This window comes from Charadrius vociferus, unplaced genomic scaffold, assembly GCF_000708025.1.
Source record: "Charadrius vociferus isolate BGI_N301 unplaced genomic scaffold, ASM70802v2 scaffold376, whole genome shotgun sequence".
Taxonomy (NCBI): domain Eukaryota; kingdom Metazoa; phylum Chordata; class Aves; order Charadriiformes; family Charadriidae; genus Charadrius; species Charadrius vociferus.
The window spans coordinates 360,385-377,700 of NW_009648888.1; the positions used below are offsets into that span (position 1 = coordinate 360,385).

Below are 17,316 nucleotides of genomic sequence, written 5' to 3' on the forward strand. Positions count from 1 at the left end.
GAGGGGTCCCGCTGTCCCCCGTGGGGGTCCCGGTGCCTCTTCTCCCCCCCTGCGGAGCCGGCGGCACAGGCGGCCCCGGCACCCGCCGTTCTCCCAACCCATCGCCGCGCACACTGCGGAGGCGTTTCTCGGGGCGCCCAACTAACTTTCTGGCACAGTGTCACCGTATATAAAAGCAGTTCGATAGCACAAAGCAGGTTTTTCGCAGCGGTTCGATTAACGTTAAACTTAGTGCGGACTCTGTTAACGTAGCGGTGGGAACAGCTGTTTGTGCAATCCGGGGGGGGGGAAAGCGCCATCCCTGGAAACCAAAAGCAGAACCGTAAAAAATGGTGCGGTTAGAGAGCGAGTAATTTTTCAGGCTCGTAGAAGCGCTGCGCTGTCACCCGTCGCAGGGTGATTTCACTAACAGCTTCGTGCATGTGTTTCTTTTCTCTTCTGCAGGCTGGTAAAGAACGCCACATCCAGATAGGTAAGTTTTTTTTAACTCTTATTGCTGCCATCAGAACAGAAATAAAAGAAGTAAGCTCAACAAACTGGTTTATTCTCTGGAGAAACGATCTGTATGCAGGCAAGCGTTCCCTTGCGTACCCCCACACCGCTACCACCCAGGAGCGTTTGTAGTTTCGGAGTGATGTGGCATGACTTGAATTCGCATGCCCCTCTCATTATGCCTCCTCGCATCCTGATACGTCCGTGCTTCCCTTCTGAAACATAAACCAACAAAAGTTAAAAGTTGTAGCGTGCTTTAAACTAGCTCCGGTGTCACGGCACGTCGGCTCCGGGTCAGATGCTTTGTCTTCATTTCTGAATCCAGGAGGAAATGCCTACTGCGTTTGGCCAGGGCAAACCACGTCTTCATGCCATTTTTCTTCCTTCTTGGAAGCGTTCAACCTTTTCTTTTAGCTGGAAAAAATTTGTCTGATGCCGAGGCTTCTTCATATTCTGCTGATGGCGCGGCGTGCTTGCTGCGCGCTTAACCGTAGCTGTTGGCTCTTGCGTTTTAACTTGCCATCCTTAGGGCGGCGTGGTCGGGGTCTGGCATGAGCGAGGGCACTGAAGCAGGAGGAGCTTCCTCATGCCCGCGGGGTACTTCGCAACCAAAACTTGAGCCTCTCTGACTCTTTCCGAAGGACGGGAAGCTTCGTATAATTCAGAGCACGCGCGCCAAAGTTTAGCTGCGGAAGATCTGTGTTTAAAGTGACGGATAGCGCTGTGCGGGACGGATGAGGTTGTGGAGAGGGGCAGCGGTGGGAGGGTATGCCGTCTCACGCGCCCCGTAGCGCTCGCAGGTGTGAAATGAGCTTTTCCACCGCGTGCCGTCGAGCGCCAGTGTCGGAGCTTTGCGGTGAGAGAGGCGGTGGGAACAGACCCCGGGCAGTTCTGTTTCCAGTCGCCGTTAGACCTCCAATTCTGAGGTTTTGGTTCCGGTTTTGATCTGAGGTTTTTGTTCAGCAAAGAATTTCAAGTATTTCTCTGAATTTTGGAGGTCTTGTCTCAATTTCTGTTCTGGCACCGCGTTCTACTGGGCTTAGGTTGGTTTCCACTGCGATCAGTGAATAATGGGAATTGAGACGGTTAGGTACATTTAAACCTAACTGGCAAACAGACCTTTTTTCCAGTGGTATGCTGAGCCCGTGTTCGTTCCCATGAGAAATGGGTTGTATTTGAATTTCAGAAACCATAAGCTATACAGGAATGCGTCTTTTAAATTATACAGTACATCAGGCGAAGTTCTTTAATCTGGAAAATAACTTTTCTTTCCCTTTAACTTTTTCCGTTCTTTCACAGTCGCAGCATTGCTGTAGTCAGGAACATCTGCGGCGCGCAGGAACCGCAGGAGAGAGCTGAGTTTGCGTGGCAGAGGGTGAATCGGGCACCCCAGGCCGAGCCCCCAGCGCCGGGTCGGCGTGCTCGGTGTAGGACAGGCTCTGCTGGGCTCTCATGGCACCTCGGGAGCTTCGGAGCCTGAAGGGGTCTCGCCCTCCTCTCCCTGGGAAGGGGCAGATGGAGAGGACGTTGGCTGGTGGGTCTGTCCATCCGTGAGTCCGTGGTCCCACATGTCCCCTTGTGCGGCTGGGCACCACGCGACCCCCTGGGGTTGGGTCTGAGGGTTGGTCGGTGCCCAGCACGAGAGCTGCTGACCCGTCCGTGTGTCCTCCTCCACATCTTGGTGGCTTTTGGTGGCCAGCAGAACTGGGAGTCCCATGGCTTACCAAAGCCAGACTGTCTGCAAGTAGCTCTGCCGTCCAGAGATCGATGGCGTTTAGTTGAGGGGCAGTTGTATTTTTACAGCACAGATAGCTCGTTAAAACTTGCCGTCATCGGGATTTGTCCTACGCTTTATGCTTTTAAACTATTAATATTTAAAGTAATGTCGGCGCTGGAAATTCTGATTCAGAAAATCTGCCTTCCTTGGTTTCAAGTTGTAATGACGACAGCAAAACCTGCGTTAGGATTGCCTCCAAATGGGCTGTCCTACTTTTAAGTCCCTCTCAGGCGTCACTTTGCGTGGCTGTTGTATATTTTGATTTGGCCCAGGGCTGGCTGCTGGCAGCAGCTCATCTTTTCTCATAGCCTGCAAAGTCACTTAAGACAAATTAAAGCATATAGGATTTTTTTTTTTAATTTTTTTTTAAATATCAGTACAGAATGTATTATAGAGATAGGGAGTTACCCAAGCTAAATTAAGAGCATTAATGCATAATGTACTGCCAATGCCTGGAAACTGTCAGGAGGCAATCCTTCTGCTTTCACTGGTGAAATAGTAGGGCCAAAGGTGATGGCGCTCGGGGTGGTGCTGCATCTTCCCTTCTCCTGCCTCCGCCTCCCGCACGGCACAGCTCCGGCGCTGCTCGGTGCTCCTTCTGGAAGAAAAGCGGGATGCCTGACCTGCGGGACGGCAGCTGGCTTAAAACACGGTCGGTCACCTGCAGCTCAGCAGAGGCTGTGAAAATCCCACGGAGAATTTCTGGAGCCGTCTGTGTCCCCGGGCCGAGTGGGCGGCCAAGGGAAGGGAGGAGGACACTAGCGAGAGGTGGCCTCTCTTCTTGCCTTCAGCCATGCGCCGAAATGTGCCGCGTGGCCTCGAAGCGGTGGGGCGATCCTCAAGAAACCCACCTCCCTTTTTCCCCTCCTGCCTTTCTCCCTGGGCGTTTCTGCCACCTCGAGGCAGCCGAATACGGAGCAAACAGCAGTTTGGAGGTGACCCACATTGTTGAAAGAGAGGGGCCAAAACTGCCACTCGGTTTCTGGAAGGCGCCCACCAACGATGGAGGCAGCAAACGGCGATGACATCTGTCGCCGCAGCATCTTTTCTTGTTGTTAAGCAGCACTTTGCTAAGTGCCTGGAACAGCTCTGCACTCATCCCATTAGGGTTATCTGTGAGACGGAAGGGTAATCTCTCAGAACATAGGAACCCGTGACAGTCTTTTTATTGAAATGCTGTCCTCTTAATTCCTCCAGCAGCAGGTAATTATTTTTTCTTCCCCAGTGCTTCCACCGCAAAGCTGGATGTCTGCCATCCGGCAATCCGATTGCATCGTAGCTCGTGGGCGCCGTTCAGAAGATGCGGGCTCAGCGATGCGCCGGGGCTGTTACCTGAGGTCCGGTCCTTTTGCCTTCCCGACCCCGCAAGCCACCTTCGGACACATCCTCCAGGGGAGGTCTCTGCCAAAACAGTTGTGCTTTTGGTAGAATTTTAGTAGGTTTCCACGTTGCCGTTCCTAAGTGAAATAATTTGCTAGCAATAGGAAGAGGCAGGTGTGGTTACCGCACGTAGGAATTCATCTGCATCTCATTGCTATGGCTCGGAAAATGTTTGGGGGGAAAATGATGCCGCCAGCGCTTGCGCTCGGTGGATAGAATTTGGGAGGTGGCGGTGACAGGCGCAGGAGCTCCTGGGGTCAGAAGGTGGGTTTGTTCGCAAAAGGCAGAACTCGGGCTGCAGCGCAGAGGGCTGGGAAAAGGAGAGTCCCGCTATCGGAATTGATTTACGTGCAGTGTGAGGAAAAAACCCCAGTCAGAATAACGAACACCAGATGAGGTTTAAACACTGAGGAAAAGAAGAGAAATAGTACTGTCTTCAAGCTTGGGTAACTTGGTTGAGACACTGAAATAATCCCTCTGAATTTTCAGAAATCGCTGCTCTGCTACTGACTGTGCTGATTTCAGTTTAGCCTGTGCTTTTGAAATCTTCTGAGTGGTTATTTATGCGTTTGGAGTTCTGCTGCGGGCAACCCCGTGAACAATTTGTGATCCGTGTGTTTCACAAAATCTTATATTGAAAAAAAATAATTCCTCTTCCAAATGCAGATTCTTTTATGGAGAGAGAAAAAAAAAAAGTTTTAGGGCTTTTGAATCTTCATCGTCAACAGTTGTTTTACAGTGCAACAGCAACTACTGTGAGCCAGCGGTGTTAATTCTTTGGTTTCATGTGTATTTGAGGGGAAAAAAAAAGTCCAGACGGGCTTCTTCAGAGGCATTCTCTAGCTAATTATGTTTTGGCACACAATGAAAGAATGTGATGTTCTTTCTTAAGTGCTTCCTTTCAACCTAAACATTGTGCAACTGGAGCAGCAGTTTAAAGCCAGATTGGAGAGAAAAAAAAAAAAAAAGAAGAAAATTTGAAGTTAAGTGCTTTTTCTATCGCTCTGCGTTTCTTCTCTGATGGTTACTGTAAGCTTTGAATTAGCAGAACAGAGCGGCTCTGAAATTTTAGCCTCGGAAAGGGAACACCTACAGCTGGAACAGCATCACCAGAGACCATACGGTGTATGGAAAAAGGGTAATGTAAGTCAGTGGAGGAGTTTAGATGTCTTCGGTATTCAGTCATGTCGCATTTAATTTTAATTGCCTTTGAACAAAAGGCATTTCCTCTTCTAGCTCAGCGTTTAGAGACTCTGGAAAAGGCTTTTGCTGACTCAAAAACTTGACAGTTCTTATTTTCCACCCTTTGTTCCTACCTTCTTGTGGCTCGCTGGCTGTTCTTCTTATTAGCAAAATATTTTTTTTTTTTTGTGTGGTTTGGTTTTGTTTTTTTTTTTTTTGCCCCCGCTAGTAGAAGTCTGGGAATACTGCTGCAAGATGGGCAAAGCAGTTTCTCAGTTGTGCAGTGAACACGGAATTTGATCGCCAGACTGTGGTCTCTGGCACTGAGCACCCTGCTTTTTTTTAAAAAATAATAATAAAAAAAAAAAAGCCATGAAGAATCTCGGGGAGGTGGAAGGAGGAACATCAGTCTGTGAATGAAATCTCAGGGCTGCGGCGCGGGGATCATGAGCATCTCGATTTATTTTTTTTTTTTTTCTTTGACCCAGTTAGGATATACAGCCCAGCAGCTCTTGTCTCCCGGTGCCGAATTAAGAACAATGAGTTTAGAGGTTTAATTTGCTCCCTTCTCTGAGGAGGCAGGTTAGCAATCCTGGCTCGGAATTCCCAGCGTTTTAGATGGGAGTTATCCTTAAGGAGAACGTCCTAATTAGGATAGCAGTCGTAGAACCTGATTTTGGAGGTGTGTGGCAGAATGGGTGGTGTCGAACCGCCCTGTGACCGCGGGACGCGGGGTACATCTGCACAGCCATGGACTTGCAAGCCATAAGGAACTTTTGCTTGCCAGGGATATCGTATTTGCGTGTTACGTAAAGATATTTACAGCGCAAGAATTTAAATGCCCATATATATCCTATTTAGTACCATAGCTTGGTTTTCTGTCAAACCTTCGGTCTCTGCATAAAAGAAAACTGGAGAAAAAAAAAACCAAACTGTTTTATGAAGCCACGAGGAACATTTTCCTACTGAAGTTATTCACTGAATGTTTCTCTTAAAATAAGCAGCCACTGCTACCAGGAGGGAGGGACGCGCTACTGAGCTTTTTCTCTATTAATTCTCGGTTCTAAGCGTGATTCACCCTGGGAACAGGTAAAATTTAGCTCATTTAATTAAGTATATTTATTTGAGGAATTCTCAGCGGTGGCACCTGCGCTACCCAATCGTGGAGGGGTTTTTTTTAATGAAAAGTATCAGTAACATCACTCTGATACTGCTTTAGCCAGTTCTCTCGGGAAGAGGAGAGCTGGGGGATAATTATTTTGGTGCTGCGTGTCTTTTTTAACTCTTTTAAACTCTTATCACACAGGTAATAAGACTTAGGCTTTGTTCTTAGCAGCAGTTCCCATAGCTTGACCTGCCCCAGGAATGTCCCTCCTTCTCCTTTTACGGGGTGCAAATTGGGTACCGAATATCCTGATTACTGCCGGATTACCAAGGTCTCGTCAAAAAGATCGTCTCATTTGAGGGACTTGTTTTACAGCGGTGTGAAGTGACTTGAAGGTCATGGGAAACACGTGTCCCGGTGCCGGGCTGCAAGCATGGTGAGCGATAACGGGAGAAGACCTTTCTCGGAGCTAAAGAGAAGGTTCTCTTCTGTTTCTCATCAGTGCCTAAGAACAGCAGAGAGGGAAAAAAAATCCTCTCTTGTGCTGATAATGGTATTTTCAGGGTACAGGGTAAAGGACTACACAGACGGAGGGTTTTCTGGGGAGTGGGGAAGGAGTGTATTCACTTACGCAAATCCAGAACCCAACTGGAAGGTTTCCAGTCAGCTAATCCTGCTGCTAATTAGATGGGAATCCTGAGCTGACTCGTGGGAACCACTGAAATTGGTAGGAAATAGGGCTTTCATTGCTCTTACCTTTTTTCTCTACTGTGGCTTTGTCTGCTCTACCATCTGGCCAACGCCTCTGCTGAAGCGCATGAGCCTTCAGAGAACTTTTGCTTGGAACTGGTTGTCCACGGGTCCTGTCTGGCCGCACGGCTCAGGTACCTGGGGATGCTCCGACGCTTCCCAGGAGAGGTCAGCGAGCAGGGACCTCTCCTGGGAAGCCCCCCTGGCGTGTAGGGCACTGCCTGCACTTCTGTGGGTTTCTTTAGTACTATCGACAGAGTGCGGTTTCGTGGGGTTTAGAGCTGTTGGGTATTGCAGGCAAGTGCAGGATTTAGGTACAAACTTGTACCTAAAATTGTATTGGGATTTGGGTTTTTTTAATAATTAGCTTCTCTTTTTGAACTCCATTAGTCAAGTTACGCAAAGAGGAAGGACAACAGCAAGTTGCTGAGTAAGGGGATTTGTTAGAGGAGATCTGAAGTTACTCCTTGTACCACTGCTGACATCAAATCATTTATCAGCGGTATGCGATATCCCCTGGGTTCTTTTCCCCGTTTCAGTTTTCGAAGTCTGCGGAAATACTTGCGCAAATTGCAGTTATAACCAAGCGTGACTCTTTGTTTTCTAAATCTTAACGCAGTTCTTGCCGCGGGAGCGAGCAGTTCTCTTCAAGGCGCGTAAAGGAGTTGTGTGCCATTTCTTACAAGAGGATTCCAAAGGGTTATTGCCTCTTCTGCGGCTACTAAGCAAACCTGAACCCCAGGAAGCTCCCCAGATAAATGTAAATGAATCCTTCAGGGTTTTCTCTGTAAGTTTTAGGAAAGTAGAGTCATGAAAGACCTGCTTCTTGAAAATGTTGGTGCCTGGAGGATATTTTGCGGGCGCGTTTGTGGTGTGTGTTTATTTGAGGTGCGTAACTGGGCAGCCGTGCTGCTGCTTGTCCACCTTGCTGGGATCCATACGCTTTCCCAGGAGTTGTGATGGCCTTCCTCTCTCGCTGTCCTTGGTTCCTCATAGCTTCCTTAACGTGGTGTCAAGCGCTTTTCTTCTTCCTTACCGTGTCTGGGTAAAAGTAGTCCAAAGCATTTTGATAATAACAATTGATAGTCTTAAAGAGCATTACTGTAGGGTACCCAAGGGAAGATTAATAAGCCTCAGTGCTGCAGGTAGAGCGTGCAGTGACGCGTCCCTTACGCGTGCCGGCGTTGCGTTGGCGTGCTCATACCCACACGAGCTGTCTGGCAGCTAATTTCATGCATGTTGATGTGGGAAGCGGCACAGTCCCCTGTCCTCTTAAAAACTACCCAGGTTTTTATCGTTCTCCAGCTGAACTTGTCGGTGGAGCGATTCAGAGTAGCTCTAACTGGCATCTTAAATTTGGGAATATTGGAAGGGGAGACGGCTTCAGGCTCGTTCCATGCTCTTGTTCTAATTTTAGTTTGGTTTTGGGTGTTTCTCTTGGCAGAATTACGAAAAAGCAGACCGAGACCGTATGGGTTAGTGATTCCAATTAGTACCGACGCAGATGGAAGCTACGTCTCCAATATCCTCTCCGCGAGTCACCAAAGAAGATCAGCGCGGGAGGTATCCCAGAGCCCCAAACAGCTGTATTTTAACGTCACTGCGTTTGGAAGGGAATTCCATCTCCGGCTGAAACCCAACACTCGTTTAGTGGCTCCCGAGGCCGTCGTGGAGTGGTACGAAGACTCTGTGGAAACTGGAAAGGATGGCGGTAACGCGAGTCAGACTAGAACTGCTACCGAGAGCTTATGGAAAAGAGAGCCCCTGTGGACCAACTGCGCCTATGTGGGAGACATTACTGACATCCCCGGAGCTTCCGTGGCTATTAGCAATTGTGATGGTCTGGTAAGGCTCATTTAATGGCATTAACGTCTGGTGTTTTCCCACTTCGTACACAGCTTTGGTTGCTTTTAACTGCACAGCGCTAATGATACCGTTTAAAGAACTTGATTTCTTAAATCCCCGAGAAAATGGCTCAGTACGTATTGATGTCTGCAGTCCCGCTGCTTTTTTCTGGGGTAATTACACCGAGTTTGAGCCAAGTCCTTAATGTCACCGGTGTGAGAGAAAGAAATCAAACCTAAGTTTTGTTGGTTTTCCTTTTTGCTTTCAGGAGGTGTTACAAATGGGAAAATTAATAATGAAGTCATTTTAAGTCACTTAAAAGGCGACCTTTTGGTGAGCAAACGTAGAATTTGGCGTCCAAGTCGTCACCGCGTACTTGTCGGGTAGCAAAATCGCGAGCTGCCCTGCAGTCCAAGAATAGCACCGGATTTAAGTTTTAAAGGGTTTATTTATAGAATAAGCAAGCTTTTTGTTTTCTTACATGCAGTTTTGTTTCATGGCAAGGTATCACGAGAGAACCCAGGGAGTCACGTCTATAAAGGATTCGTTCTCCACCCTGCGCTGTGTTAGTGGAGAGCGCGTGGTGTTTCGCTGCGGCAGATGCACCGACTGGCGCGGTACACAAATCCCGTATTGAAAGCCTGGGCGTATATTGAGTGCGCATACCGTTCGTTAATTCAATCATGCGGTAAAGCAAGCTAACAATACTCACCTTGTACTCTTTAAGTAGCAGGAGCGGTGGTGGAACATGACTGCAGCATCCAGGAAGATTAATGTAGTGGTTCCTCCGCTGCCGTTCAGCAGAGGAATCGTATGAACGAGCCTGCGACAAGTATCCCTTCTTGGAAACAGGTTTCCCTCTTCCCGTCGCACGCCCCACCTTAATGGTTTGATTCCATCTGGCGATAAGTCCTGGCGAGCAAACCTCGGGAACTGCCGGAGAAAGTGCCTACATGTCTCAAACTCCCCATTCGGAGCCGAGGGCTGCGCGCAACCCAACTGCCTGACTCGCCTTAATTAAAGCAAGGAGATACTGGTGGTATTTGCATCTGAGGTTATCAGCTGCTGTCGGTTTGGTGTGCTGCTTCTGTGGGTTTTGAGGTTTTTTAGGAGAATGTGTTGGCAGTGTGCCGTGTCGACGTCTGCCTGGATGGATACAGCTTCAGAGGTAGTCCTTACCATGATTGTGAGGCCCTGGGGTCGAGAGCTGTCTCTTAGCGGTAATCCTGAATGAAGCTCTTGTGTGAAGCGAGACAGTACTTTAAGACAATAAATTGGATTAAACGGAATCAGATTAAGGAGCACAGCAGCTTTGGCAGAGGGTGCCATGTGGCTGACAAGCTGCTCGTGGTGTGTTTTCAGTTAGCTGAAGTAGCTGCTGCCTTCACAAACTTCCACGTGTGTAAGAAGACAGCAGATACCAAAGGCGTCCTGAGTAAAGAACTGGAAGTTTCCCGCTTGCGTGGCTTATTGCCGCTCTTCTCCCCCAGCACCCAGGAGAAGCCCTCCATGCGCGTCCAGTGCTTTTTGGGACTGGACCAGGAGAACGTGTGGGTTTTGTTTGAGCGGGAGAGCAGCTCACGCATCAAAACCCACCTCTTTTGAGCACTTTTGCTGGCTTTCTTGAGCTCGCTGCTCTAACAGTCTTCGGGAGCTCTAAGCAACTGGGTGTGAAATAAATACATAATCCTGAAGGATTGATGGGATTTCAAACTTAGGTTTTTTCCCCCTCCCGTCAGCTCCAAGGTTAGCAGAAGCAACTCCAAAGTTAGCGTTTCGGGCTTGGCTGTCGCTCTGCTGCGCGTCTCTCAAGCAAGCTAGAATATTTGATCCTTCAGCGTATCCTAAAGATGTGAAGAGCGAGATGATACGGCTCAACAGAAACTGGAACAACAGTGAGAAATTCTAGGGCCGTGTGTCTGTTGGAGAGATTTATTTTTGCCTTCTGAGGAATTTAGCCGCTCTCGGGTGTAGCTAGCGAGGCTCTCGCCTTCTGGGGGAAAGGAAAGGGAATCGCCGTGGTAGCAATTCGCTCCGTGTGTGGATTATAAAAGAAGTTTGATAAGAAGAGCCCTTGGCTTGCCACCAGTTAGCGGAAGACCTCGCAAATTTTATTTTGTGCATAAGGAGTTTTTTAATCACAACTAGGGAGACACCTGCAGATAGAGGGGCAGAATTCTCTGTTGTGCTAACGGGTAGTTCAGGCAGCGCTGAATTTCGTAGCGTTTATTGTTTGCTCTCAGCGGTAGGTGTACGCTTCTGAGGAACATAAGGGTGCTGAATTTTGGTTGCTTGTTTGTAAGTATATGGACTAATTGGCATTTGCACTAGTAAAGCAGGATTCTGCCCATGCTGTCTTCCTGAATCTTAACTTGTATTTAAAAATCAAAATATTTGAACACTTTTGTTTTGAAATAGTTTACATTTCCTCTTTTGCAGTAAAAGCCATGTGCATGCCATCGGTTTTGCAAATTCCTGTCTTCACATCTGCTTAATGTCCCCTGAAAATAACCCTGTTCATTTAAAAAAACAGCACGCATGTGCATGCGCTTGTCCTAGTGAAAAAACTGTTAATCGGTCATGGGGAAGCTGCCCGTTGTTTTTATTACGGTGTTTCAGAAAGTTGGCACTTCCTCAGGTTTCTATTGTATATTTCTGCTGTTGTTTGGGTCAAAATAGCAGTATTTATTGTCACAGTATTGATAGAATTTATCGACTATCTGTGAAAGTGGTGGCAAAACATGTAACTGAGTCAGAGTCACGAGGCAGAAGCATCCTCTGGGATGCTGAGGCAGCACGTGGAGAAGATCCCCCGTGTCTGGTTCGGGGAGGGCTGGGGGGTTTGCAGAGCTGGGCATGGACCGCTGGTGACTCCTGTCGCTACGGCCACTTCTCCCTACCCCCTACGTCACCGTCACTGGAGCTTGCTCTGCCACCGCAGGGCTTGAAAGGTCAGTCCAGCATTGGGAAAGGAAGAGCACTGGTGCAAAACCTGATACTTTTTCTAGAAGTTTATCCTGGTGTCACGCTGCCGTTGGTCAGCTGAAGGTAACAGCATCCTTGGGCTCTGCGGGCTTGCGAAATTGAAGCCGGGGATCTCTTCGCAGAGAAGGGTAAGAGGAGAAAAGCACTTAACTTGGATGGACAGATGGTGAAATTGCAGTTCCACAGACGGCAGCCTGGATTTAAGTCCGCCGACTGATCCCTCTTCTGTCCGTTGCTTTGGTTTAGGCAATGTTCAGAGGCAGCCTGTGCTGGAACGCTGGCAGGTTGCGTGGCCGTGGCAGGGCCAGGCAGAAGGCTCAGCTTTTACCCCGACAGCGCTTGCGGGGCACATGTGCTCCCCTCACATATTGGTAGTCCTTAAATTCTTGTGTTCCCACGTCTCCTTCCAGCTTTTCCTTCCTTTTAGTGCCTGCACAGTAGCATCTCACCTCGGTACTCTTCTGCTGTCCATCTCATCAGACTCAGAATCACCTAGGTTGGAAGGCACTTTTCAGACCATCGAGTCCAACCGTCAACCCAACGCTGCCAAACCCACCACTAACCCATGTCCCTCAGCACCACGTCTGCCCGGCTTTTAAATACCTCCAGGGATGGTGACTCCACCACCTCCCTGGGCAGCCCGTTCCTCTGGGAGGGAGTAAGTGTTAGGAAAGGTTACGGGAAGCCTTCCTGCCTGAGTTGCTCAGCCTCTTCCCCATTTACAGCTGAGTAGCGTCTTTCCTTTTGCCCTTCGTACAAAGATCAAATCATTCACACAGTCATGAAGAACTTAATTGAATCTATCTGATTTAGGGTGTCAGATGGTGCTGGTGGTGCCTTCTCTTCTGGATGACTGCGGGAGTGCGGTTTGTGTGTCTCTGCCCTAAACGAAATGTTTGATCTAATGTGGGTTGCCGAGCAAGATGGGTAATCTCCTCCCAGGCGAGCACACACTGGAGTGTATTTTTGTTTGCAACTGGTGTGGTCGGCGTCCGTTCCAAGTCGCTGGAGGAGGTTTAATGGCTGAACTGCTCAAAAGTTGCTGAAGTTTATCTGACCTTGTAATTTGCTGCTAAGAAAGCATTGGTGTGCGCCTGGCGGAACATATGGTTTAGAAAAGTGGGAAAATAACTGCAAGATGTTGAAGGCGGTGGAACTAGGTTCAGAGGAGGTTTGGCAGGTGGTGGCTTTCACAGGTTGCTCGTGCCTCGTGCAGTGCTGTATTGGCAGTGGAAGAGGCGGAAAACAACCAGCCTCAAAAAATCCCAGTACAAATGTTTCAGATTGTAAATAAACAGAACACAGCAAACTTAGCCTTTAGCAGAGTAAAAGCTTTAAATCAGTTTCTGCCTTTTGTTGTAGAGAAAATTATTTCAGCTTCTCAATGAACTTGCTTCCTCTTGTAAGGAAAGCCAAACAGTTGTTGGTGCGCGATGCCTTTAGGTTGCACCTACGCTTTGACCGGTGTTTTATAGACCTGTGCCTTCGTGTGTGAGTCAGGATCTGGTTTATATTCCCATATACGCAATGCCAAGTGCGCACGATGTCTTCCGTTTCTTACAGAGCATTGACCTTACTTGTTTGAAATGAAAGGGCCAGACCCGGTACGATGGATCTTTAATCTTTGACTTCACATACCGAGTAAAACGTGACTCGTTTTGTTTATTGGAAAACTATGACCTTCAAGTTCAGGGCTGATGCACTCATTTGGAAGTAAAACTCTTTGCAGATGACAGATCTTCAGTAGCCTCCCTGCCTTTCAGCGTTCTGCTGCCAAACCAGGGCCATGCTCAAAGACAGACCGACTGTCGAGAACGAAAAAAACCCCAAGCTGGCTCAGGTCTGTCACTCGTGACGGGTTATTCCTCACTTGCTTGCTGTCATCCCCTTTTTCTGAGGCTATGGAGACACGCTGTGTGTCGTTACGGTCAGTGCTTTCACCCAAGTTCATGAGCGGCTGTGGGTATTTGGGGAGATTGAGCATATCCTCAAAGTTTGGTTTGGATGATCTGATGTGAGGATCCCCTAGCACAGACCCCTTGGAAGCAGGGACTTCATCACGTGAGCCTTGAACTTGGTGTCTCCATTTCACCCTTTGTGAAAGGGAGCTGATGAGGGTTTCCTACCCTGGGTGGTTTTGGCATTCTTAATTATGGAGTCATTTGAGGTGTCTGAACGGAAGGACGTACCGAGGTGCGCACACTTCCTTGCCTTTGGCAGATACGTTTGAAATATAGGCTGGAATATCTCAGGCTGGAGATAGTAAGCCTTGGTTCAGGAAAAAACTTGAAAATATGCTTAAGTTGAGGCACGTGGTTAAGCGTGTACCGGGATCTAAACAGTTTCAGGGTGTTTTGATCTGTTTCAAATGCTTTTTTTTTCATTACCACTGTTCCATCAAGACTGAAGTACTAAGGCTTATTTCTCGTGCGTATGTTGGTACTAATATATTGTTTCAGCGTTATTTCCCCCGAGCTGGCAAGATGATGTTACAAAAGAGAACCAGCTTTCTGGGAGCTGCTGACACTTTATCTCGGTGTATTGAAATAGTGTTTTGGAGACAAAACACTTGAGCTGCTGCCGAGCATCTGGTTGTAGCACGTGGGAAACTCTCGATAAGGGTAATTCCAGCGTCCCGAAGAAGAATATTATTAGGGACCCACTGTGGAGCAGGGCTGCTGTGGGAAGGTAACGGGAGCATCTCAACTTCTTGGCACGATGGCGTTGGGCACGTAGAGGGGTGCGGAGCTCTCAGGAGGGCCTGGATGTGCATTGAGGGTCAAAATGGTCCCCTCGATGCTGGAGGGTCTCTCCTGGTCCAGGCTGGGGGCGGCGTGGAAAGCTGTGCTCCTCTTCCCTTGCTCAGGCACGTGGACATCTGGGGACACGAAACGCAGGCAAACAGCAGCAACAGCCGGGGAGATGCAACAGCGTGCGGGTGGCGGCGGTGTCTTGGGCCGATGGAGCGGTGTTGTGTTGGTGCTACCCTGCCCTAGTGCGCGCTTCCCACAGTAATCGCATCCTTGCCATGAACTCCTGTAACCTGCGCTGCCTGTGCTTACCGCTCGCTTTCGGCTGTACTTGGCAGCCCTGCCGACTTATTCACTGGGCTTGATGGGTTCCAGCTGCCTCTTTGGACAGACAGAGCCCATCTGGTAACCTCAACCCGTCCTCCCCGTTGGATCGAGCAGCCTTTGGTCACTCTCAGGCTGGGCTTGGAATTCCTCCCTGTCACCTCTCCAGGGCGTAGCACTTCCTAGAGGCTCATAGAGACTTTTCAGGCGTAGTAAATCCATAATAAAGAGGATTTCTCAATGTTTGGCGGCTCCAGAGACTTGGAAAAATGCAGTGCCGTGGTGTCGCTTATTTAGGACTTCAGGCTTCTTGCATAAACCACTGAGGGAAGGAGTATTGAGAAGGGAGGGGATAGTGATTGATGTAAAATGTCAATGTAGTGTGAGATAATGTAATACAGCAGTTCTTTTCTGTGTCTAATTTGCTCCTCCTTGAAGTTGTCACTCAAATCAAGTGGGTACTTCACCCCTACTTTGTGTAGTGTAGTCAAAGTTTATGCAGATGGTTGCTCAAGCTCCATTTATTTCTTCTTGTTTGTTTAAAAGTTTTTCCAATGGGGCTAGATTTGGGCTAATGATAGATTTGCCTCACTTCTTCGCCCTTGCGTCTCCTCCTCTCCTCCTGCCTTGAGTTTCTCCCATTCTCCCGTAGAACAAACTGCACTTTCCCATGTAAAGCCTCCTTTTTCTTCCAAGGCTATCACTGAACGTCGTTTTTGTGAAGTGTTGTTGCAATAAAACACCAAAGAATTTGTCCGATTGCGTAGGTAGAAACATGAATCGGTTGGAGAGCATTTGCAAAAGGTGGTGTGAGCAGGGAGAAGGTCTGAGGCCGTCCAAGGCCCAGCTCAGCCCTTGCCCCTCTCTGCCTCCTGCCTTCTCAGGAGAACCTCAGCCCAAAGTCACCCGAAGTAAGAGGAAACCCAACTGAAAAGAAAGCTGCTTTTTAGAGGTGCAGAGAAAATCTCTTTGCTTCAGCAGATGGGTTTAGAAACCTACTGTTCATACCGACATCTGGTTGCCTCTTGGAGGACGGTGGATGGGGGAAGCCTCCGTGCTTTGCACTTAGCCTACTAAGTGGGAAGTAATAAAAAGGGTTTTGCTCAGAGTTTCCACTGGGTTGTATGCTTTAGGTTTTCAAGGGCTGATGGAACAGCGAAGTCTTCCTCTGAAATGATAATTTTCCTACGGGCTGCGGCTCCCTCTCCCTTTGTTCCAAGGACGGCGTGGTCGTAGGAAAAACTGAATAGATGTACAGTAGTACTGCTGTGGACTTAACGTAGCTCAAACTGGGCCAAACTATAAGGAGCCGCACAAATATCTTTCATAGCATGGAAATATGCAATCCGTTTGGGTAATGGGTTTTCCAAATGGAAGAAGGCGCTATGTATTTTTAAAACGGAGCGCAAAAGCGAAAGGTCTGTCTGACGGTCTCGGTGACCTGAAGAAATGCCTCCTGCAAGAGCTCTTCCCCTCCAGCCTGGAGCGGGATGGGAGCAGCCCTGTCCACCGCGCTGGGAAGAGTCCCAGGTAAAACAAACCGGGAGCGTGGCCCGATGAGGTTAAATAAATAAAAGAGATGAAGGGCATCACACATCCCCACATGGTATAGCAGAGAGCCCGGTGCGGGGGGCGCTGCTGGGGAGCATCAGCACTTGAGCCTTGGAATCTAAATCCCAACCAAGAAAATCCCTGCTGAGAACAGGCATCATGGGCAAATCTGAAAGTTCCTTGGGCTTTTTGTCTGCTCCTCTCCGGTAGCCTTCCCCAAGCGTGGTTTCTCAAGGAAAGAGCAAGAACTGGGACTGTAAGCAGACTCCAGCGAGGTATTAATAGTCTATCTTTGAAGTTACTCAGTTTTCCCCCTCGTTGCTTTGATGATGGAAATTTCTTGCTTAAACCTGAGGCTCGGGCTTCCCAACAGAACACTGGGCTGCGGGAGCCATCGTGGTTTCTCCAGGGTCTACGCGCAACGCTGCTGTCGTACGGCCATTGGAACCAGTCGAGGTGTCTCTACACAACACTGCAGGACTTTTTCAAAGTTGTTTTTTTCGAGGGGCTCGACAGTCTCCTATATAAGCCATCCAAAGATTAAATGTTTTAAGTTCCTCCTTCATTTATGCCGTGGTGCAAGTTATGCTTATTCAGGAAAAAAAAAAAAGGGGGCAAAACAGGTTGCCCAGAGAGGTGGTTGAGGCCCCATCCCTGGAGGTGTTCAAGGCCAGGCTGGAGGTGGCCTTGGGCAACCTGGGCTGGTGGGAGGTGTCCCTGCTCAGGGCAGGGGGGTTGGAACTCAATGATCTTCAAGGTCCTTTCCAACCTAAACCGTTCTATGATTCTATGAAAACCCCTTTTCTACTTGCTTAATAACAGCCAACTTTAAAAAAAGATGTCTGTTTTAATAGTGTTTGTAGTTATTTTTGATTGAGAAATATGGTGTCTCTCACCTAACAGTGTGTCCATTCAAAGATTAATGTATTGATGAATTTTTGCACGTTATTAGGCTGTGTCTGAACTCATCACTTAACACTGCGTGCAGCGTAGTCCCTTTAGCAGCACAAAGAAATTCAAGGTAACACAGATTTAAACCGTGTGTAAACCTACCAGGTAAGAGTTATACACGCATCCATCTGAAATCTCGGGGACTGTCCCAACCTGGTTTTATCGAGCTCCCAGGGTCTGCTGGGGAGACGCTGGGATTAGCTGCACGTTGCGCATTTTAAGAC

At 48.4% G+C, this 17,316-nt stretch overlaps 1 protein-coding gene across 1 annotated transcript in view; it reads left to right on the forward strand.

Moving 5' to 3' along the window:
* Positions 1-17,316, forward strand: part of ADAMTS3 (ADAM metallopeptidase with thrombospondin type 1 motif, 3) — a 167,095-nt gene that overhangs the window by 71,160 nt on the left and 78,619 nt on the right. The window contains exon 2 of the mRNA XM_009887110.1: positions 8,131-8,531. Coding sequence (XP_009885412.1) covers positions 8,131-8,531 — 401 coding nt within the window. The remainder of the gene's footprint in view (positions 1-8,130; positions 8,532-17,316) is intronic.